This window comes from Haliotis rufescens, unplaced genomic scaffold (assembly GCF_023055435.1).
Source record: "Haliotis rufescens isolate VD_foot unplaced genomic scaffold, xgHalRufe1.0.p SCAF_11, whole genome shotgun sequence".
NCBI lineage: Eukaryota > Metazoa > Mollusca > Gastropoda > Lepetellida > Haliotidae > Haliotis > Haliotis rufescens.
Window position 1 is genome coordinate 18,618,751 of NW_025963791.1, and position 25,815 is coordinate 18,644,565.

At 38.4% G+C, this 25,815-nt stretch overlaps 1 protein-coding gene across 12 annotated transcripts in view; it reads left to right on the forward strand.

Annotated features, from left to right (window-relative positions):
* The window catches only part of LOC124120471 (FAD-dependent oxidoreductase domain-containing protein 2-like), a 120,849-nt gene that overhangs the window by 86,896 nt on the left and 8,138 nt on the right, over positions 1-25,815 (forward strand). For all 12 annotated transcript variants that reach the window (XR_007219945.1, XR_007219946.1, XM_048392372.1 and 9 more), the window contains exons 2-10: positions 12,705-12,952; positions 14,448-14,599; positions 15,831-16,009; positions 17,117-17,247; positions 18,776-18,896; positions 19,593-19,832; positions 22,458-22,624; positions 23,961-24,126; positions 24,790-25,028. Coding sequence is in view for 10 of the 12 variants with exons in the window: in XM_048392372.1 (XP_048248329.1) it covers positions 12,724-12,952; positions 14,448-14,599; positions 15,831-16,009; positions 17,117-17,247; positions 18,776-18,896; positions 19,593-19,832; positions 22,458-22,624; positions 23,961-24,126; positions 24,790-25,028 (1,624 nt within the window). In the remaining 2 variants the exon portion in view is untranslated. The remainder of the gene's footprint in view (positions 1-12,704; positions 12,953-14,447; positions 14,600-15,830; positions 16,010-17,116; positions 17,248-18,775; positions 18,897-19,592; positions 19,833-22,457; positions 22,625-23,960; positions 24,127-24,789; positions 25,029-25,815) is intronic.

Below are 25,815 nucleotides of genomic sequence, written 5' to 3' on the forward strand. Positions count from 1 at the left end.
TAGTACCATTGAGCAGGCATGTGAGACCTACAACGGCTACCCGGGTAGGGTTTGGTAATAGGGGGTCAGGTACCTGGGTACCAGGGTGGTAAATTGGGAATCGCCCCAGCTCAAGAAGGGGGGGGGGGGGCTGGGGGGGGTTAATGTTTATGAACAATCTGTGTACAGGGAAGGATGACATTTGAAGGATAAAGGCTTTGTAGGAGCATGTATATGGTGTATCACAGCACGTTTGTCTTCATCTGTAGGTCTTGTGGACAATAACATGATGTGAAGCTTGAGGGGATGAAGAAATCTAACAATATTTATTATTGCCTAATTTCAAGGTCTTCAGCAACCCATGCTTTGCCGTAAAAGGTGACTATGCTTGTCGTAAAAGGCGACTAACGGGATCGGGTGGTCAGACTCGCTGACTTGGTTGATGCATGTCATCGACCCAAAATGCGTTGATCGATGCTCATGATATTAATCAATGGATTGTCTGGTCCAGACTCGATTATTTACAGACCGCCATCATGTAGCTGGAATATTGCAGAGTGCGACGTTAAACATCAAACCAATCAACCTAATTTCAAAATTTCATACTTTATTTTGAAACTTTAACTTTTCATTAAAAATAAATTGATTTTAAAGTTAAGGATGATCAGATGTTATTATAAATCAAAAGTATCAGCAGATAACAGCAATCAGAAATGGCATTGCTTTCGTGATTTTCTGTCAGCATAGACAACAACCACTGATGTCGTGTAATGTCTGAGAACTAGTTTTAAATATTTCTCTGTGATAAGTCTAGTTATTTTACTGCCCGTCGTTGGCAGGTTTTTTATACGTTTCAAAGTATTTATAATCTTTAACCTTTGATAGGCAATATTTCAGCCATATCGTGACTATGTGACTTAAAATTTAACTCACTCACTCACTCACTCACTCACTCACTCACTCACTCACTCACTCACTCACTGAGAACTGTTAAGGCCGTCTCTCATATCTGATGAAGGTGAGCTTCAGCTGTGACAGTGATTCTGCACAATTCAGTGTTAACATTGAGTTCAAATTTCAGAATGAACTTTGTATGTATGACTAGCACTCTGTGTGTCTGTTGTTGAGGGGTTTAGAAGTAGGTGTTTGACACAACCAGAGCCGTGTTAGCGGGACTTAGGTCAGGTGATCGTTATGGATCACCTTAATTGTGATTGGTTAACGTGGTTGTGTCAGACAAGTCCAACTTGCCTCAGGCGTCAGTCTACCATTATGTCAGTACATGACAATTTGTATTATTTCAAAGAGAATTTTATGCTTTTTGGCTATCTGGCAATTCTCTTTGTGTGATATTGATTATGTGAATGAGTTTTATCAAAGTGTTCATGTGCCTTGAATATAGATTGCTCCCCATGGGCTCAATGATTATTAGTTTATTTCCACTCGTTTGCCTTTATTTGTTCCCTCAATGGGCTACTGAATAATTGATGTCTTTGATGTCTCATTAATTATTAGCATGTCCATCTTTGATGGCTGTAGGTGGCCAGCGCTATTTATACTTACGTCCTGCATTGAGCCAGTGTTCAATAAATGGCCCTCACACCCAGAATGTATAACAGGTCTTCTGATGTATATTGAAACTACTGTCAAGTCTTGTTAATCCGACACTCGTTAATCCAACAATCGGCTTTATCCGACACTAATGATGGGAACCAATTAAATCAGTGCTATTTAGACCCGTTAATCCGACAGTCTCACACTCCGACTCCGACACACCTAATTTGCAACGAATTCCCGAAATCACTTATTAATCAGTCTCGTTAATCCAACACAGTGATCAGCGTACTCCGTGGTCATCTGCCCGCGAGTACACAGCCCGTGTTTTGATGCGAGACGAGTCGGCTGGTATGCATATTACAACGGCTGCAGAGATAAACTTGCTTAACAATAAACAACTAATGCTTTACATAAAGAAAACAGGATTAATCACATGCTTAGATTACCCCAATCTCATTAAAATCAGATACAAGTTCTCGCTATCACCGAGGACATCCCATTACAGGTCACGTCAGAACAACCTTTCGCGAACTTTGACCGACCAGTGATGACTTAGAGGAAGTCAACGTTCACCACTTAGAAAGCAGCTTTCTTAAGTTTTGCAGTACCAGTTTCAAACTTGCGACTTACATTCCAGACTAAGCTTTTTAAAGTATTTTGATTAAGTCATACAGCCCGTAACAGTTGTTTTGTGTTGAGCTTTAGAGGTTGTGTGATTAGAAAACATTCTGCTAACAATGTAACATAACAATATGAATATTTCATTTTTATTTTTTTATTATGTGTTTATATTGTTATCTATCGTGTAGTTGTCCGATTTTCGATCGGAATACCTGCTCTGACAACACAAACACAGCGATGATCAGGCATACATGAGGTGAGCGGAGCTCCAGCTCAACCTCAGGACGTTTCCTACGAGCAGCACATCCTGCTGGAGGTCGTCCCTGCACCAGCACTCGGAATACCAAGCTGACTAACAGTGTAATGATAACATATATATAGTAATGAACAACAATGGACAGACAAAAAGACAATGACGTTGCTCTGGACATGGGACATATGGGCGTGATGAACCGACACAGCTCAGGGGATGATCAATTAAGGCAATAAATGTCATCCTATAAATAACAGTAACTAACGGGAAGTGATATGGTAGCCCAGGTTGGCTGACAGCCAATATACAATGAAATGTTGGCGAGGATTAACAACGGGGATTAGCGTCTTATAAATAATAGTTTAAGTTATGGAGATATATACATGTCATGGCTACAGGGTAATGAGCCTTTGGAATCAAATGTTTTTCAGACAATGGTTGTCCCAAATCAGTCGCTTTAATAATGACAGTAAACTGAAACTAGTGTCTTCAAGTTATCCCCTGGGTTTCACTGATTCACTGATAATTTCTGTGACTTCATGAATACCTAGTTCAGTATCTCTTGGTGTAAATTCCACAGCAGCTATAGCCCCATGCATATCAAAGTGGATGTTAGATAGGAAATGAGTATCTCCTGTTACGTTCAAATACAGAACAGGTACCTAGAATGAAGTTCTACCAAGTGGCTCGAGGTGGCACTATGTACCTAAACCTGGGATCTTTCACTAGGCACATGCGCCAACGCGTTGACATGATACAGGGATTTATCATGGAGATCAAAGTTCCCTTGAATGACAAATTGGTGGGAAATATCATTATTTTGTTCAACATTTGAATTTTTTTTTAAATTCATGTTTTTTTTAAAACTTAAAGATATGTACACAAGTATGAACAGACATAAAACTAAGTCCAAAAGCATATGCCATTACTGGTCCTGTTATCGGTGATATACAAGCGATAACATTGGTTGAATATTTTGAGTTCCAAAATGTTAATTTCCAATTTGGGAATGTTTCCTAACATTTGTTACAGACATGGGAACAAATATCGGCCTCTGAGCAGGTCTAGATAAATCCCAGTGATAGACTGTGGAACCTTACCTTGGAAAGTTAAAAAGCTGCCTTAAGATAGGGTTAATATTCTTTATAGGTGTTTAATAGTGCAAGTCGGTGCTGTCACTGTGGTTTATCGGTGTAATGAAACTTGTTTATGAGTGTTGGTATACATATCCAATTGTTGATGTGTGTTTCGTGTAGGGGTCAGCCACTGAGTATGAGTCTGTCAAGAATATACATATATATACATATCATGGTGACTATAACACACTTCATGTCTTGTCAAAGTAATCTTAACACTAAATCACGATTTTGTGAAGCCATTTGTGCGGAACCATGGTGGCAGTGTGTTCTGGTAGGGATATGAAAGCACATAGGTCATCATTTCAGTACACGTAGATCATCTTTCAGCAAGGTAAGATGACACATGTCACATGTATATTGATCATCAGGGTACGTAGAGGCAGATCTCGGGTGTCAGGGGATATGTTCCATTGTCATTCCACCCACGATTTCCTAGATAGAGAAAGTTAATGACTATAGATGTTTCTGGTTGAAGTAAGAGAGACTGATGTGATGGATGGTTGGCGCCCTGAGCAAGTCCTTCTGATCTCTGCCGCCTGACAACAGAGGCTATCTCTTTCATATTAAGCTCTAAAGATGGACAGATATAGTAAGGCTGTCCAAGGTCAGACAGGTAACTGACCGTGTGACTAGTAGGTTAGAAATTTGTATCATTTCGAAAAATTTAAATTGTCCTTGCTCTTGAAATGTGATTTTTTCTGTGACCATTTTGTGTTTTATTGGCAATATTGTTTGAGAGGTTTCTGCAGTATGAAATGATATATATGCCATATCACCCTGAAGTTACAGATAATCACACTAACGGCTACAACATGCTACCATTGGAATGGTAGGGTAAGAAAGAAATATAGTAACATGGATTTAGGACACCTGTTAAACGCAACAGGTTTTATAGATAAGTGTTCTGTTTGTACACAGGTGGAACAATGGTTTATAAATGAATATGTTACCCGTTGGAGTGATGTATTAAGAAAGGAAGAGGGGCGAAATGGGCTTAATAAATTGAGAATGTACCGATGTTACAAACAAGTATATGGGACAAATAAGATGCCCAGAAACTATAGATCGGCACTAGCCAAGTTTAGGTGTGGCGTGGCTCCTATTCGAGTGGAAACCAGTCGGTACAAAGGTGTACCTGTCCACAATAGAAAATGTTTTCACTGTTATGACAGCGTAGAAGACGAGGTCCATGTTTTGTTTCACTGCATATTAAATGGGGATATCAAGGCAACTCTTTTTAATGAATGTATTGTGAAATCTTATAATTTTTTAGATATACCTAATATCGACAAACTTTGTTTAATTTTCAGTGATGCCAGTGTGTGTTTTTATACTTGCCAAAGTCTGCTTTTTAATTCTTAATCGTAGGAAGCATCTTTTATATGGATAACGTTTTACTATAGCATCTTTATAGCATATATGTATGAATGTTATAATATTTTGTCTCTCATAATTCTATTGAATGGTTCTGTACATTCTATCAATGTTCATTTGTACAAAGCTGTTGTATGTATGTACAGAAGTGAGACACTTAATAAACTATTGTCTGTCTGTCTGCTAGTGAATGTTTATTCATGATTGTCAGGCTTGGGAGACCAGTTGTCATGGGTGATTTTGGGCATCAAAATGTTGTAAAGAATAGATGCTAGCAATTCCCAATCTTCCTGAGGCAAGCGTGTCCACTACCCCATATCAAAGCCTAGTTTCTACCCTTGCCTCATCAAGGCCACTTATCTTAACTCGACCCTGGCGCCACCTCTCGTAGATCACGAGTTGTGCCCCTTGTAATAAAATGGTCTTATCTTACATAGCTTCACAAAAAAATGGCGACTATCACAGGCGTTGACAGGCGATCAGACAATGAAAACATTATCGGTTTCATCCCTGACACAAAAACATAGACCCTCGTTGGGGGGTTAAAAGATGAAAAAGACATGTTCCAGCATTAAATCACTTTTATACGAAGGTATACAAGTCGTGGATGTTGATTTTGTGAAACGTTCTCTGATTGGACTATCTAAATGTGAGATAGTCCAATCATATTTAGCACAGGAAAGTGGGCTTGATGTGGCAAGGGTGGAAACAAGACTTTGATATTAAGGCTAGTGGGGTAAAATGGCGTTTCCCTGGCACTGCTTTGTCTGATAGAACCTGGTAGTTATCAGAGGGCTATAGCAGTGATAGAAACTGACAGTTATAGTGGTAATGGTAAGTCAGTTGTTCACCTGAAATAACACAGGAACATACAGTACTTATTAGACTCATTTGAAGGAAATATAATCGTTTGTATGTTTGTTTTATTCTTTCTTTCTTTGTTGTTTAATGCCACACTCAAGTAAACAATCGAGTCTGGACCAGACAATCCAGTGATTGATGTTATGCGCAACAATCCACACCATCAGGGCACGATGACACGCTATCAACCAATTCACAGAGCCTGATTATCCAATCAATTGAGTTGCATCTTGACCGGCACAGCGATAGAAACTAACAGTTTTGGCCCACTAGTCCTTGTCTTGATAACATATAGCAAAATCTTAAAAAGGACAAATTTCTCTTTGTCCTTATGATACCTTTAAACTACTGGGCAGTTTGGCAAGGACCGTAGGCCTAGTGCCAATTTCTAAAGCCGTATAATAGCTGTAGTGTACTTGCAGTCACACTTGATTGGGTCAAGCTCAGTTCACATGTTCAGATATATATGGATCTCATTGTAGGTCCCGACAGAGTTACGTGAAAGATTGATATCTGAAACCTGAAGAGTGGTGAAAAGTAAATATGAATGTCACTGGGTCTTTGACATAACCCGAATGTTGAAATTGGGTCCCTACATTCTGTCCCTGAAAAAAGAATGCACCTCCCACCCGATGACATGCATCAACCAAGTCAGCAAGTCTGACCACCCGATCCTGTTAGTCGCCTTTTACGACAAGCATAGTCGCCTTTTACGGCAAGCATGGGTTGCTGAAGACCTATTCTACCCCAGATCTTCACGGGTGTAATGCCTGATTGAACAGTTTTACATGAAGATATCCCCAAAAACCCAGACAACCAAAACCATGAACAAATATACAGTACCACCAAATCTTTGAAGTGTTAGAAGTTCAGACAGCAGCTCAAACTTTATAAAACATATGTCTTTTATAGCCATAGATAATCTAATATGCACCTTTATGAATAATTGAATACCACAATATAATCCACTTGAGTGAAAGTTTGTTTCTAAAGTTGAAAGAGACAGTATAATAGCCTCTTTAAAATTCTGTTTCACCTTCAGGAATCATATGAAAGAGATTTGCAAAACATTTAGCTGCTAATTAAGTATGCTGGACAATTTAAACACATGCCACTGTCTGCAAACTGATGATTTTTTAACTATTTTTTATCTGAAAGTTTTGATTTTGCATTGAGATTTACAGCTGTGATGTATTTACTTACAGAATATAATTCTATAGAATTCTATGCTATTTCAGCAAAGGAAACATCAGTTCACTTAGTTTTATTAGGACTTTGAACATATTTTGTAATTATGAAAAACATGAGGTACTAAAATATTCCTTCCAATCCATAACAACATTTCTCTGGAGAAATTGTGTTTTGTATATAAAATATGGCACTCTATTGTAGAAATCGTTGTTCTGTAGCTGAAATCTTTTGAATATGGAAATTCACAGAAGGACATAATGATCTGTCATAAGGATGTATGTCTAACCTCCAAGAATCAAATTATGGCTTTACATTCACACTGTAATGGCATTGGGTTCCAATGTGCATGCTTTATTTCTACATCCACTCTGTCCTACACATTGTCAGGTTCGGTGCAGGAGCAGGAGTTACAGCTCACCTGGGTATTGTTCAAGTGTGTTAATGTCAGGGTCTTCGTTAGCACCAAAGATATCGAGAAACATTGCCTCAGAAACCAGTAGCTAAAGCGAAGATGAAACTGGGCATGAAAGTGAAATTTGTCAAAATATTTCAATAAGGTTTTCAATATGGACGCCTTGGCAGCCATGTTCAAAATGTTTTAAAATTTGCTATTTGAGTTACATTGGTATGTAAGATACATGTTCCACTTTTAGTCATGGGGTAAATGTTGAGCTGGGATTATGGCCTTATGTTCACTAAGAACGTACTTCGGCTACTGTTCAGATTACCACTCGTACATGTGTATATGTTACTGTTAGTGTGTAATCAGTCAGTGTGTAAAATGACTGAGATTTTTGAAAACTTTTAACAATTTTTAAACAAAACGATTAAATATTTCAGTCATTTTACAAATTGAGTGAATGATCTGTCCATTTATCTTATAATGATAATGAATTCCAAACATTATGATGTTAAATTTCATCACCCAGTGACTGCAAATGATAGGATAAGAAAACAAAAGTCAGGGTTTATTTTGGGGGTTTCTAATCCAAGCAAATCTGTCAAATAAATGAAATTTTCTAAGTGAATCACATTTAACATATTGACTGTAACATGTGCAGACATTTTGAACAGTCATATATTTGTTTTCAGGTGAGCTACAGTGTCATGGAACTATTTTTACTGATCTTAGCACTCATAAATCTTTTTCACAGTGACTTAAATTGTAAAATTATTTTATCAATATATTTTATTTCTGACTACAATTGTAGAAAGGAAACAATTTAAATATTTACAGAAAAAGTTTTGCAAGCTCATGTGGCAAGCTGCTTATAATTTTCCGATCCCATTTCAGTCCTAAGTCTTGCATTTAAATTGGTTGTCTTTGTTGTCCACTGTCAACGAATGATTGCAAAAATGTTTCCTGAAGTTGACATTTACTCTAATTTGTAGATTCTGAACTGTGTTTGTAAGATGAGATTGTAATTCTGTCTTCAGATAGATTAACTCAGTATTTCAATATTGGTTATTGCATCAGTTGAAGCAGAGTAAAATGATTTGAAAGAAAATTTTAATATTTGAATATTGAATACTGCTGTGGAGATTTCTTTACACAGAATTATTACTGTTCTTCATGGGCTCATATTTGACTCTTGGCAAATCAATTCTTATACAAGTATTAATATACATAGGTTTATTACAAGGCCAATCTTAAAGACCAAATAGTTCCAGCGAGCACATGATTTGCCTGAAATATTGCTAATCCACAAGGAGAGGAACGATTTATCATATCAAATATTGATGAAAGAATAAACAGAAATCTCCAACTCTTGGTTGAACTTACTTGTCTTGGGAGGCCACACGCTGGCTCAATACCCCTATGAACCGGGGATATATTCTCAGAGTTCATTTTTGTTATCCCCTGCCTGATAGTGGTTGGAATATTCTCACTCACTCACTCACTCACTCAATCAATCAAACAATCACTCACTCACTCACTCACTCACTCACTCACTCAATCACTCACTCACTCACTCACTCACTCACTCACTCACTCACTCCTTTTGGAACTTGTATACATGGTTAAAAAAGAACTGGCATTTTCGCTAGTCTCCAAATAGTCGTTATCCAACATTACCATATATCCTCATTTGTCACTCTTACCATGACGGTATCTGTCAGATGATTGAGTAATGTGCAGTGAAATTGTTTAATGGAGGCCATATGCTGGCTCAATACCCCAAAGAACCTGGGAATTATTCTCAGAGATCATTTTTGTTATCAGGAATATTCTCACTCACTCACTCACTCACTCACTCACTCACTCACTCACTCACTCACTCACTCACTCACTCACTCACTCACTCACTCACTCACTCACTCACTCACTCACTCCTTTTGGAACTTGTATGCTTGGTATTTTGGTTACCGCTAGGCTCCAAATAGTCGCTATCCAATATTACCATATATCCTCATTTGTCATGCTTACCATGACGGTATCCGTCAGATGATTGAATAATGTGCAATGGCATTGTTTAATGGAGCAGTTTTCAGGAAAATAGTACATTATGCTTCTGTTTTGATCAAGAGTAAACCAATGTTAAGCAATGCAGATACAATTATGTACAGTACACCATTGTGTCAAGCTATTGCTCAGTGCCGAACCTACGCGGGTCTGGTAAAAGCATGGTCCCTGTGTATTCCTTTTTTATTCATCAATTTCGGGTGTGTCGACCTCGGATAACTTGAAGTAAATCAACTTCGACACAATGGTATGACTGCATGTTTTCAGTATGTGGGTGGAAGTGATATTCAAATGGATCTGAGTTCGCTGTGAAAAATCATATTACATTAATGTGATGACTTGTTTGGCAAAACACTGTTGGCTGGCTAGACTTGCACAAGTCTCTAAGGCAATAATTATTAGTTTTAATCATAAGTTCTAGACTATGAAAATAATAAGAACAAGTTGTCCCTATAAGAGACTGGAGTCCTTAGACTGTCCACATATCTTGACTTGAGGATAGAATTACTACACATCCATAGATTTTTCTTTCAATAGTCGTTATCCAACATTACCATATATCCTCATTTGTCACGCTTACCATGACGGTATCCGTCAGATGATTGAATAATGTGCAGTGACATTGTTTAATGGACATCCATACACATCCATAGATTTTTCTTTCAATACATCCTTGAAGCAAGGCTCTAAACTGAGGAAGCGTATTGAATGACAGCCGCTGACCCAGTGTGGCACAACAAGCCATGTTCCTTCATCAGGGACGTCCATCTCTTTAGCTTGTACTTTGATATCTCTATCGGAACAGTGCTGCTATTGTCCTGGAAACTGTTCTAGATATTAAGAGAATGAGTGGGAAAGTATCAACACAACTGCTGGTGATTATTGGAAGCTACAAATGGTTTTAGCACAGCTTTAGCAAAGGTGATGTGTAATACTATAATAAAGTCATTTAGCATAGTGTCAAACCCACTTATATTGCGACTATGCTGTTGGCGTCAATCTGTTTGTCAGCATCAATCTATTTGGGTTGGGAAGTGTATTTTCTGTCAGTTTGGCTATTAGTTCAACAAATCCTGGTCAGTTGGAATGCTGGATGTCAAGACTTACATTAACCATGACAACTGCATGTGTTTCATTCTGTTTCTTGGTTTATTTGCACTTCTCAACAATTTACAGAAATAGATAAATAGCGCCATGATGGTTTGTCATCACCCAAATCTACTGTGGAATTTTCTTTTATATCAGCATTTCCAGATACTAATTCGTAAATAATAATTCATGGATGTAGATTATTAGCTGAGAGTGTTTCCGTATCGTAAACATTATTTTTCAAGAATACATATTTTTTAATTCCTTATACATGTAGTTGATAATTACAATTTTTGAAACATGAAGGTTATGATCTCTTTATCGTTTAATGTCATTCTTAAAATAATTGATGTTTAAGACATACTTTCGTTCAAGAAAGTAACTTTGGAAACCGTGTGTAAATATCGTGTTTGAGGGAACTGTCCCATGTGTCATATAGTGCCCTACAATCTGCAGCTATGTTTGTCTCCATCCACACATCGGAACACCCCAATCTAAACTTATGGAGAGCGTTAGTCAGTAGTTTACTCTGAGCAAACAGACATTGAATCGAAGTACTCCCTGCATGGTGACCTCATTTGCATATTTATTACATCGTGATACCAAGTTTATCACATACCTTTTTTGCATACTAGCCATTTGTCTACGTGATGAACAACAATAATAAGAATGTTGATAATTTTATAGAGAAGCTGTGAAAAAAAGAAATAATAAGTAATACCAATGATAACAACAGTCCATGCTTCCAAATTTTTAAAATATCCTGTTTGCATTACAGTCAACTACGGTTATAACACACTTAAAGGGACCACTAAGTTTAGTTCGTAATAACCGTAGTTCATCATAAGCACATATACAACATATATACTGCAAATGGACAGGGACAGTTCGTTATATCCATCAGTTTGTTATAAGCGTGTTAGTTATAAACATAGTTTCGAATCAGCCATTTTGCACTCACAATCAGAAAAGTCTGGCACACAGACTGGTTTCCGGATCCCTGCTTCCAATAGACATGATATTATCAGAATAGACTTTTCGGTGCACATGTAGGGGAAGTTACTTTGTCAGTGTGGCACCCTTCTAATCATTATACTCGTCAACAGAGTAAGTATCATCCTCGTGTATCCAGGGAATTATATCTCCATCACATCATGACCAATACCCTGGACCATTCGCTACCACAGCTTCATTTGAGAAGTTATATCCCCGTCCATCCAATCAGTAACCTTGCACAGATTTTATTACGCTTTTGGGTGTAATTTGATTGGACAGCTTTGTGTTGTGTTGTTTCAGTTATGTCGGACTCAAAATGAAGCTATGAGATATGAGTCCAGAGTATTTGTCATAATACAATGGATAAACGAAGATGAGATTGTGTGGGTAACTTCGATTTAAAATATGAGCACATGCGTCTTTAGGAATAAGGCAAATGCATGTTCAACACAGTTATCTGTGGGTTGAGATGCATGTTGAATAAACAGTGAAATTGGTACGGAAGCTGGAATGATTATTGCCTATGTTTAAGCTAACTTTAACATTACAAACACATCATCCTTGAATTTTTTTTCTGAATAAGAAAGGTAACTCTCTGTTGTTTAGGCAGGTTGCATGGCTTTTGGTCAGCTCTGCACATCTACATCATTTTGTTTAATACAGTGACTATTTACAGTAGAGCTGCTGAAAGGAATGTTGGGAGAAGTCGTCCACTGTTTTCATGGAGTACACCAGTTTGATTTACCTGATGTTGTTGAAGCAAGACTAGCAATGATTAATCTTTGTGTTATTAGGTACACATATCAACTCTGTTTGAATGATGGTTTGAACAAAGCCAGTGCAATTTGTTATCATTGTCATTGATATTGGTGGTTGTTTGTTTGTCTGTTTGTTTTGGGATTTTTGTTTAACGCTGCCATATGACAGCGGTCTGTAAATAATGGAGTCTAGACCAGACAATCCAGTGATTGACATCATGAGCATCGATCCAAGCAGTTGGGATACGATTACATGCATCAACCAAGCCAGCGAGCCTGATCACCCGATCATGTTAGTCGCCTCTTACGACAAGCATAGTCACCTTTGCGGTACTTCATTGAAACAATGTTTCAGAATCAGTTTCTATGTCCTCAAACATTGTAACATGATGACCACTAACATGTGTTTTATGTTGTTGCAGATAAAAACCAGGTGACGCAATGATTGGTCCTGACCTCACCGTAAGTGCCCCGACCCGTGTCTTCCATTCCTTGCTGCTGATTGGCTGCCTGCTCTTCCTCACCTCCGCACATGCCTCCTCATCCTCATCGTCCTCACATCGGCATGACTACTGCATCATTGGCGGCGGGCCCGGTGGACTACAGCTTGGCTACTTCATGGAACAAAAGGGCAGAGATTACGTTATTTTTGAAAAATCAAATGTTTCTGGTAAGTTTAATAGTTAATACTACTTTAATGTGTAATTCTATTTTACATGTAAACACTGTTGTTTTTACTGGTTTTATATAAGGCCATATATTTTTTTAGTTGGTTTATGAGACGAAATGTCAATCAAACAGTTTAAGAGACAGACCTACTAAAATAATTAGAAGAAGAAAAAAATTGATTTTTGACCAAAAGAAATTTAGTTCGAAACAAAACCACAAAATCTTATCACTGCTGGTCATAAGTAATGTTGAATGATATGTATAAAATCTTTATTCTAACCAGAAAAAAAATCAATTATTATTTCGGTATTGTTTCACAATTGTACTTCAATGATTGCGTGACCGTCTTGTTTGCTTTTCATTCTTTAACAGCAGTACTAATCTAGGAGGTGACTTACATGTATTATATTTTCAACCACTTATCCCCGTATTATGGGTTTTCGGACGCTTAAGAAACATTTGTAGTTTTCTCGCTAATCACATGAACAACTGTAAAACATCCCATTCACTTAAAAACAAGCCATCATCTGAGTATTTAACAGTGTCTGCTTGACACCACACTACTTGTTAAAGCACGAAGAATTGCAATAACATGTCTGTTCGAAAATGTATTATGTCCGAAAACCTATGATCCAACGATACTTTAAAATTTTAGGCCCAATGTTTGCACACCAAATGATCAAAATTAAACGCCTAATGCTTCTGAATATTTCTCAATGTAAGATGATGGCTACATGGAGAGTAAATAGAGATTGTTAACCCGGTGTGATTTAGAATTGTAAATACAAATGTAACAGGAATTAATGGTCTGTGTTTACACTCACCAGTAGGATATTTACAATACAGAAACACATGATCTCTTTATCATATCATCTCATTCTTGAAATTTTGAGTTTAATTTTATATTTATATTTTAGGTTAAGTCACATTTATTTTATTCGTGTAAGAATAGTGCTGAACAAAAATTTAGAGCTTTAAGTCAACAGACAGTGGTAGCCAAAGAAATTGATACAAAATGTGCACCCTATCCAGTTATGGGTGCCCATGCATAACATGTGTATTACCAATGCGAGATCTTTTTGGACACACTGTTAAGTTATTCACCAGAAACTGCTGGTCTGCTTAAGGTAAATTCGGCAAGAGCATTTCTAATATACAAACTTCACGTAGTCAGCTGTTTGTTTTCATGTATTAATGAGGACCAACAAATGCTGTGTTTTGTCGACTCATTTGGGGAGACAGGAACCCAGTCTAGGTCTAGAACTTTTTGAGAATGTTGGGCAAAGCATCATCACATTGATGTTTAGAGCTTCTTAAAGGTAGTTCCTGCGAGGTGAATTCATTTGGATTTTAATTGTATGTTGATACCGTGATTGGTTTTATTGCATCAATATAGCTGTATTCCTCATTTGATAATGAGAGTCACTATGTGGTAATAAACCTCCCCCAGTGTTTCTCTCATTTGCCACATAACACTCTCATTTGTGTTCTTTCAGGAAACTTTTTTACAGTATATCCTCGCCACAGAAAATTGATCAGTTTAAACAAGCGCTACACTGGCCAGACAAACAAAGAATTCAACATGCGGCATGACTGGAACTCCCTGCTGAGTCATGATGAAAGTCTGCTGCTGAAACATTACTCCAAGGTAAGCCGGCAGTGGGGGTGCTGTTGTTGTCCTATTGTCGTCCCTTTGTAGTCCTGTTTAGTCCCTTTGTAGTCCTGTTTAGTCCCTTTGTAGTCCTGTTTAGTCCCTTTGTAGTCCTGTTTAGTCCCTTTGTAGTCCTGTTTAGTCCAGTTGTGGTGTCATTGTAGTCCTGTTTGTTGTTTAAGGGTTAAAATTGGTTTATTTATGTCTTTGTGTTTTTCAAATATATTCAAGGGTTAATGATGGTTTATTGAATGAACAAATTGGGGCGGGAGATATTGGAATGGGGTTCATCCTTACGTCCATCCTTCCGTCCATCCTCTTCTTAATGGGGACAAATTTTCTCAAAAACTATTCAAGTTAGAGGAATGAAATTCTACACACTGATGTTACTATTGGTGTCGCACATTCATATTTTACAGAGTTTTGGCCCTTGCTCCATGATTGTCAACTTAGTGCATACAGAGTGAAATGGGGACAAGTTTTCTCAGCAACTACTGAAATTAAGTGATTGAAAATTTTGCATGCTTATCTAAAAGATACTTGTCAAGATTGAGTTCAAAAATTGGTCCTGTGAATTAATTTTTTACAGAGTTATGGCCCTTGCCCCATGTTTTTCAACTTAGTGCATAGTGTTTGCAATGGGGTATTCTCAGAAACTACTGAAGCTACAAGAATGAAAGGTTGCATGCTTTTCTAAGAGTTACTCGTCAAGACAGAGTTACTTGTCCAGACAGAGTTCAACAATTGGTCCCGTCAATTAATTGAGTTACGGTCTTCGATCCATGTTATTTGTGCAATGGGGGCAAGTTTTCTCAGAAACAACTGAAGTTAGCTTATCTTAGCTTAAGAGATACTTATATTTTTCCAGAGAAAGGGCCTTTTGTGTGCATTAATTTCACATTTAATCGGGGGGTTTTTGATGACAAAAAGCGGCCATAGTGCCTATAGAAGAACCCTTTTTTATAGTTTTATAGTTTTTGTTCACTACTCTATGAACAAACAAACTTCTAATGTGCCTCATGGCGAGGGATAGTGATGACGGTGTTTTCTTGTTATTTATGTCTTTATGTTAGCCAAATATGTTCAAGGGTTAACGATGATTTATTTATGTCTGTATGGTAGCAAATATGTTCAAGGGTTAACAACGGTTTATGTATGTCTTTATGTTAGCCATATTTGTTCAAGTCTTTTTGGTTTTTTGAATAAGCCAATGAGTTGTCTCCCCTAGGAAATGTTCCCCCACGCTGACGTGCTGCTCCATTACCTGAGAGACTACGAGAGGAAGCTGGGTATCAACGTCCAGCACAACACGGAGATTATGGCTATAAATACCGTAAAGGATGCTGCCATGCCGGACGGACAGTACTTCTCTCTCGATGATCAAAACAAGAACAATTATCAATGCAGGTTGGAATGTGTTATTTTTTTATGACGAATTGTTATTTTGTCACAGATATTTATATGTTGTGATCACTGGCCTCCCCTAATAACAACCCCCTGTAACCACGATGCTAAGAAATATTGTTACGATTTTGAGCCTAAAATGACAGTCTTGCTTGTCCTCGCCCAAATTCTGATTTGCACCAGCACAAATTATGGCACTATTCTGACCAATGAGAGCCATGCTTTCAATTCACAAAGTGTTAAAATATCCATTACTCCGTGATACAATATCTCTCTGATTGGTTGTCATGTTAAAATACACTGAAGGGATTTATTGATCAATCTTTATGGGTGCAGATGGGTAACTACAAGTACTGTTAACTTTACAGTTTCAAATCTGTTTTAGACCATGATTTTGTTGATGACTGTTGTAATACTCATTTATCGCTCATAGCACATCAATGTTAGTGCATCAGAATTAAGTAACCAGTTATGTAATTAGTCTATGCATAGGAATATCTTCCTGTGCTTGCACTTCTTCTATCTGTAACATCATGAAGTCATCCAACTTGATCCAAGTAAACCAAGTCGCACTAAAATGTGTTTGTCTGCTATTACCTGAAATCCTGATTCAACATTATAGCTAAAATGGATAGAATTATCATTAAACCGTCCGCATGTTATCAGAAATGAGCGGGCCACTGTAACTTGATAATGCCCTCCTATTGCTTGACGACGGGCTATTATCACGCCCGTTGTTAGGTGACGTCATAGGCCGTTCAATAGTGACGTCATCTGGTTTGTTCTCTGATGTTTCCATATCTGTAAAAGTGGGTCAGTGACATTTGTGTTGATTGCAGTAAATGTTTCTAAACCGATATTGTTGTTTCTTTTTATTACATAACAAATTCCATCCATTTCAGCTATAATGAGGGTAACGGTCTTTTCAACCACCCTCCTTTGTCGGGCAGTCAATGGATGACCTCAGGCTTCTGCAAATGATAATGCCCTGAAAAATAGTGTTACCCTTATAGTATGTGTAACATGGTTCTACAACAATGACCCTGCAAATGATATATATATCTCACAAAGCACCTTACTTAATATACATGAATCCGTGTTCTGTTACAGATCTGTGATAGTTGCCACTGGCCTGTGGAAGCCCAACATCCCCAACGTCCCCGGGATTGAATATGCTGTTGGTTATGAAGATGTGTCCATCAATACTGATGACTTCGAAGGACAGACAGTGCTTATACTTGGTGAGGAGACAAATTGACTGCAACCATATCAGCAATATATGCTGCAATGTATCTGCTCACTGGTACCTGTACCTGATAACTCTGGGCTCTACTGGCAGCTCCAGCCTCTAGTAGGGGTGAAGAGTTTAAGTTAAGAGTATGTAATCACCAGAAATCAAGAAACCTAAAATGGTTTTCAAATAAACAAATACTGTATTCGATGTAATAAGCGCCCCTCTCTAATAAGCGCCCACGGCAATATTTGCTAATGTATTAGCTAGTAAACAATCCCAGTTAGCACCCCTTCCGATTGATCAATATAAACAAGACTTATTTATTCGTGTATAATATGCACTCGTGTGATATATACACCCTTAATTATGGGCAATTAAATTCTGGAAAATATATGTCATGTATAATACACACATCCTTTTCTTTTGTATCATTTCGGCTGTCAATTCTGTGTTTTTTCTCACTAAAATTATATTCTAGTAAGAGCCCCCTATTTCTAATTTTGAGAGCGCCCTGGGCGCTTATTACGTCGAATATTACGTCGAATACGGTAGTACCACTTACTAACTAGCAAACAGAGGTTCATGAACCTAGTTAACCTAGATTTTTTTTAAGAATTGCCCTGAATGTTTTTGCATTGGAGGTTTAAACATACAAACAAGTGAACACACTGATGTAGCCCGCATGGCTCATTTACGCAAAGTGTGCACACAGGTTTTATGTGTTAACTCCATCAATACAAAAACATATTGAAGTCAATTCTCTTGTAAATAAATATGTCAACAATAATAACTTCACAGAAACACACAAAATATGTAGCAACATCGTTTGGGTATTCTGGATTTGAATTAGTCTATATGCCTGTAGTAGATGCTAGTCACTGTGTCTGAGTTACATGGAATGATGCTCATGTTGTCAATCACTGGATTGTCTGGTCCAGACTCCATTATTTACAGACCGCCATAACAGAGCTTGAAGATTGCTGAATGTGGCGTCACACGACAAACACAAACAAATTCATAGCTCATAGGGATTATTCTAGGCCTACCTAGTTGCTGATATTCAGCCCCAAGTCTGCAACAAAGAACAGTAAATATTCCCAATTTGAATTAGAAGTTTCACAATTCCTCAGAATATATGAAAATATGGTTTAAAAAATCCAATTTTGATCAATATCACAATTTCTTTCCCAATTTATGTGCCAAGAGACTTAGTTAGCAGTCTCACATAAATCTCTGCTGTGTGAGTGTCTTTGCCCTGTGTGTAGATATATGTTGCTGGTATTCAAATTGGCACTAGCTAGTCGAAGTTAAAGGCATCCCAAGGGCCAGTAGAGTTTCAGGTTTTGTAGGAGGTGTCCTTGTATGCTATCACTATCTGACATTTACAGAAAACATTGTTCGAGATAATGAATACCATGGATGGTATTTAAATGTTGATTAAATTTTGATATTAGCATCTCATCTGCCCAACTGATACTCAGTGAGTTGTAATGGTTACCTGTCAATACAAGTGTCCGTGTAATTATCTTTCTCAGGTCGAGGCAATGCAGCATTTGAAACAGGGGACGCCATCTATGGTTCCACAAACCTTATACATATGGTAGGGAGATCACGTGTCCGGTTGTCGTGGGCAACACACTATGTGGGAGACCTCAGGTGAGAAACAAGCTGCTATGTTTTTGGAATCAAGGGTCGTTTTCGCAAAGTGATTGTAGCGGCAATACTGTCATTACTCCATCCTGTACTAAGAGCCTAGTGGATATTCACGGTCAGCACTGGTCCTCACCAACCTACTACTAAATGGATTGGGTGGTCGGGCTTGATGACTTGATTGTTGCTCATAATATCGATCACTGGTTTGTTTGATTCAGACTTAACTATTTTTATACTACAATCACAGAGCTGCAGTATTGAGTGCAACACGCACAAAAAGCAAAAGACACTTTAACATAGGTGTGTGGTAGTTGTGCTACAACCCCTTTGTGAAACGGTGTTCAGGCCAAATACCACAATACAACTGTGGTGCTTAAACTGTTTTGACATTGCTTCATAGTCTCAATCTTGTAGTCCATTATGACAGTCTGCATTAAACTACACTCACTCACTCACTCACTCACTCACTCACTCACTCACTCACTCACTCACTCACTCACTCACTCACTCACTCACTCACTCACTCATATTATTTTGTAAAAGTCAGTGAAATTGATAGCCAAATATAATTCAGATTGACATGCTATCAGATGATTTTGTTGAATTCTGTTTCTGGCATTTGCTGATATAATGCTATATGCAACTGTTCAAAATCATGGCCATGGATGTGTAACTGTCAATGACCTGCTGTCTTTTCAGAGCTGTGAACAATGGCCTGCTGGACACCTACCAACTCAAGTCACTGGACGGAGTTCTTGAGGCATCCCTAAGTGAGGTGAAGTTTGTCAAGACGAAGGACGATAAATACGTTGTGGCACTCAATACAGAAGAGGAACAGGAGGTGGAGTTGTCTTATCTTGATAACTTCGCCATGAGGGAACCATATGACAAGATTATTCGCTGTCTGGGATTTGATTTTGATGATTCTATATTTACAAAGTAAGTATTTCACTCATCACACCTACTCCTGTCACTAGTGTGGAATAGAGTCCATCCGTTAAGTCTTTATGTCATTCCAGGTTAGAATTGATCTGGATCATGTTCTTGTATCAGCCATGGATCATGTTCTTGTATCAGCCATGGATCATGTACTTGTATCAGCCATGGATCATGTTCTTGTATCAGCCATGGATCATGTTCTTGTATCAGCCATGGATCATGTTCTTGTATCAGCCGTGGATCATGTTCTTGTATCAGCCATGGATCATGTTCTTGTATCAGCCATGGATCATGTTCTTGTATCAGCCATGGATCATGTTCTTGTATCAGCCGTGGATCATGTTCTTGTATCAGCCATGGATCATGTTCTTGTATCAGCCATGGATCTTGTACTTGTATTAGCCGTGGATCATGTTCTTGTATCAGCCGTGGATCATGTTCTTGTATCAGCCATGGATCATGTTCTTGTATCAGCCATGGATCTTGTACTTGTATTAGCCGTGGATCATGTTCTTGTATCAGCCGTGGATCATGTTCTTGTATCAGCCATGGATCATGTACTTGTATCAGCCATGGATCATGATCTTGTATCAGCCATGGATCATGTTCTTGTATCAGCCATGGATCATGTACTTGTATTAGCCATGGATCATGTTCTTGTATCAGCCATGGATCATGTTCTTGTATCAGCCATGGATCATGTACTTGTATCAGCCATGGATCATGTTCTTGTATCAGCCATGGATCATGTTCTTGTATCAGGCATGGATCATGTTCTTGTATCAGCCATGGATCATGTACTTGTAACAGCTATTTTGGGGGCCAGGAGGAGATTTGTCATCTACTGACTCTTTGTTATTCATATTCTGTAAGGAGGTATCATTAAATACATTCTGTCTTTCCTTGAGGTAGAGTTTTGCTGTTGCCGGCACTCATGGTCAGTGCAGTGAGTACTAGGGAATGAATATTGAATATAGATTGATTTGTTCTATAAAAACCCTTTGGATGATATTCAACACCTAGTAAATAACTTCAGTTGAAAAATGTGTGATGAAAGAGGCCACTAGACACAGGAATTGAACATTTTCTAAATTAAGATTTTTTGTTTTCTTTTTTGGGGTGGGTGGGGTATATCACAAAGCTTTAGAAATTGAGTTTTTTTATGTGACATCATACTTTTTGAACTGCTCTGTAGAAAGTTGTAATGTTGAAAAAAATTAATAGAATGAAACTTGACAGGGCCTGACAAGTCCTGAATTATTTTGGGTAAATAAGTTGTAAAAGACAAGTATCATGTTTATGCATGAAAACATTCAACTTACAGGTATCCATTCTAATAAGGTTTCTCTCTTCATTTAATCTTCATTTTAGGATGCTATTGAAATAACTCCTAGATTTCGCATATACATTTTGAGAAGTAACATATATTTTGATATTTTATTTATATTTTACCAAAAGGCGTTAAGAGATGGTACTTGTTGTTACACTGTCTGGGCTCGGCAGTCCTAAAACAAAAAACGTTAAACCCATTTCACCTCACACTGATATTTTAGTGACTTCTTTTACACTATTCCACAGTAGGTGGCTTTAAAGAGAAAATGGCACTGGGCTATGTCATGAGGCGAGGTTTGCTGAGAGATATTAGGTATCTACCATGGTAGAAATACTGAAGGTTCACATTCCTGATTCTCTTGCTGATGAACACCTTGAAGTCAAATTAGTGGCCTTCAGTCCATCTTTCTGAAGCTCATTTACATCGTGTCAAGATGTGAGATTACTGCAGCCAGTGGAATGAGGCCACATTTCATACTCTGACATTTACCAATATACCACATCACTCATGAAATGACCTGGCTAGGGCTGCACCGGAGATGCGAGTCACGACGGTCTAGCTGTGGACTGGATTGCTGTAACACTGTCAGAGTTATCTCCCTTTAACTGTGATTGCCCCTGAATGTGGGGACTGCCATGTGGAGACATCTATCAGTAGAGATACAGCTTTATCAGAAGACAAACACTTTTATCAGTAGGGATACTGTTTTATCAGTTGATCTTCAATTTTTTCATTTTAGATACAAGTTTATGAGAGATATTTTAATCAGTAAAGATACAGTTTTATCAGTAGAGATATAGTTTTATCATTAGATATAAGCTAGATATAGATATAGAGAGATTACTACACGAGTGTCTGTCAGATACCATTGATCTTACAACTCGTTACAAAGCGTATCTAACAAGCGAAAGCGAGGACGAGTTTGTTTATTTTCATTATTAATTCCACGGTCCTGTTGGTGAACATTCAACTGAAACACAAGCAACTTATGAATGCCTTACAATCAGGAAAGTAGTCCATCATCATCTGACCTCCGGTCATCACCATGGAGTAGCCAATCACGGGCCTAGAATTCGATCTCACGCAAATGTTTGATACCAGTTATGTCAAATGGGTTTCTCATCCACAAAATTGTAGGAAACAGTAGAGATATAGTTTTTTTCAGTGGAGATACAGTTTTTTCAATAGAGATATAGTTTTTTTCAGTGGAGATACAGTTTTTTCAGTGGTGATGTTCATGTTGATGTTCATGTGGTAGAATGTGTGTCTGATGTTACCCTTTTTCTTCATAGCTCTTCCAGAGTAAGTCGAGGAAAAGGGAGGTCCAAGAAATACCCCTTGATCAAACACAACTATGAGTCAATGGAAGTGCCAGGGATGTTTTTTGCTGGCACGAACACCCACTCTCTCGACCACAGGAAGTCTGCGGGAGGCTTCATCCATGGCTTCCGATACACAGGTAAATGGACACCCAGAGACAGTCTGTTGCTTGTCAACATAGGGACGTTACTGATGGGGGCTTCAGAATCTTTTCATGTCCTTTCTGGTGAAACTGATGAAAATACTAATGCTGTTATAGCACTGGCCACAACATTTGATAGCCTAACAATGTTTGTCAACATTTTGTCACCAGCATGGTACGCTATATAATTGCGGTAGTTAATTTATAATGGATTGTAATGGCGAATGCTTACTTACACATTAACTATGTCATACTCAAAATGTTTCTTGTTCTTTATTCAACTTTTATGACACATCAAGTAGGATTGATCAATACTGATTTTCTTTACCAAATTTGGTAAACAAAGTACCTGTCATTAGCCATCCAAGGGCGGGTAACTCTATATTATCGCGGTATCACTTTTTGTGTATGATATGTGTCAATTATGTGGTTTACATCACTTAATGTTTTGGATTATGCATAATCTGGTGCCTTTTGATAGTTTGGGATTTTAACATTTTTTTAAAAATTGAGTTTCCATGGCAACGACTTTGATTTAGACTGAAAATGGCGGTAGTCCTCGTTTCTGGAGCAGATCTTGAAAACCGTACTTATATTTCTTCATCAAACTTCGCACATAGATAGGTCTAGTGGTGAACTGGTGCCTTTTGATTGTTTGGGATTTTTAAAAAAACTATTTTTTGAGTTTCCATGGCAGTGACTCTGATTTAGGCTGAAAATGGCGGCAGTCCTCGTTTCCAGAGCAGATCTTGAAAACTGTACCATATTTCAGCATAATCAGTATTCATATGACCTAGGTTGGGTCAAAGGACATGGTCCAAATAAGTGGATTCTTTTCTAACCAATTTCAAGTGGAGGTAGGGGTAATTCCACTTCAAAAACATTCCAGAAAATATCATAAAAAAGTTAACATGTATACTTACGAGTAGCCGTGACATAACGCAACAATTCCTATTTTCGATCATGCGATGAAATATTGTGCTTGGTTTTGCATCAGTGAACGGTCGACCGCGATACCGCGATAATATAGAGTCATACTACACTTGTTGATACCGAGCCTGGCGGATTAAGGGGATTAAACACGTATCTCAGTTTGCTATGACTATAAAGGGGATTAAACACGTATCTCAGTTTGCTATGTCTATAAAACCGATGTTTGACAAGCAGCCACAAACAAGTAAATGCACGTTGCTACATAAGTGCAGTAATCTTGAACGTGACGTTAAACCCCATTTCACCTCTCCACCAGCCACTAGAAACTCTACATCGTGTGCTTATTACTGGCAACTCTGCCTGTTTGTTAGCTGATAAATTGTGCTTTACATGATCACAGCACGTGCTCTTCACACGCTGCTGGAGTGGCGGTATGAGGGAGTGCAATGGCCGTCTAAGAAGCTCCCCATCACAGACCTGATGAGCTACCTGCTGAAGAGGATGAATGAAGCGTCCGGCATCTACCAGATGTTCAGTGTGCTAGGAGATGTTATACTCCTCAATGAGTAAGATCGATGCTTAGGTTATGCCATCTGTCAGTAGTTATATATAGTACCCTCTCATCTGCTGCCCCTGTGGTCCGTTAAAGGCGATTATGCTTGTCGTAAGAGGCGAATAATGGGATCGGGTGGTCAGGCTCGCTGACTTGGTTGATGCATGTCATCATATCCCAATTGCGTTGATCGATGCTCATGATGATCACAGGATTGTCTGGTCCAGACTCTTATTTACAGACCTCTGTCAAATAGCTGAAATTTAGCTGAGCGCAGTGTTAAACAAGAAGCAGACAGAGGCTCCTATGATCCAATTTTTAGCTCACCTGACTGAAGGCAAACACACCTATGTCATAACATTTCTGTGGTCCATTTTTTGCATCCTTAACCGACATCTCTGAAAGTACAAGGCCTGTCGAGGTGATATTGTATCAAAGATCCCAGCTGTGGTGTATCTGAAAAGGGCTCACTCAATTTCTGTCAGATTTTAAACATGTCTGCCTTATTTATTCACAAGTCAGGTGATCTTGAGCACCATATGGCTTGTTTTCTGCACTATGTCATCTACAAGAAGAGAGTTCCATTTAGCCTGATCCGCAGGATAAGTTCATATCATACATGTCCATCAGTGTTTGTGTCAACTTGAAATACTAATTCACCTCATCTGCTTTTCAGAGATGGCTCCATGTTTGAATACTTTGAGGAATTCCCCATCAACTTGCTCCATCAGTTTCCCTCCGTTACTGGACACCCTGCTACCAGAGTTATTGCCCTTGTCATGCAATATGGGGCCAACTTTTCGGGACCAGGAAACGACATATTCCGTGTGGACCGAGCGACTGGCGAGCCTTCCGAAGCACATCACTCCAACTTCCTCCACCCTGTGTTGTACTATTACGACCAGCTACCCACAGGTGAGTCTCACATACCTCACGCCAACTTCCTGTACTTGATATATACAGTGAGTGAGTGAGTTGGGTTTAACACTTTTTTAACGCTTTTAACAGTATTACAGTTATATTGCGGCATGTCAGCATAATGTGGGAGGCAAGCCCGAAGTGATGCAGGTCTCAGACGTTAACCACTTCTGTGAAATCCTCGAGCACGGGTATGGTGATGACAAACCTAGAAACATAAACAGGGCGAACTGGGATTTGAATCCATAATCATAAGTTTCTGGCATGCCCAAAGGTACGCTACTCTGCACAGCAATTCGCAGCACCTTAGACAACTGGGCCACCCTACACTGTAATAAAGCTGGAATATTACTGCAGCAGTAAAAGACATTCACTCACTCACTCAACTTCATTCAACTCAAATCTTTTACTCCGATACAATACCTCTCTGTGAGATCCATAAGCGATCGCCTCAGGGAAACTCAGAGTGAAAGTTGACCTTCCAGTCTAAATGGGGTCACGTGTGGTCCAGTCGGCTAAGACACCCCAATTCGCTGTACAAACATTTGTCGCTCACTCCGATATAAATGAAGGACTCTTGGGTTCTTCAGCCAATCAGATATCAGCTTTCTAAAACAAGTCAGCTTTATTTCTTTAATACCATCGATTCAGAAATTTTGATTTTAACAAAAGCAAACCCACACAGAACACAGTCATTGTTTTGATGGAACTCCCATTTGTAGATGCTATGGTGATCAGGAATGACAGGGTGTTTAAAATAACCACAAACATGGCAAGGTACAAC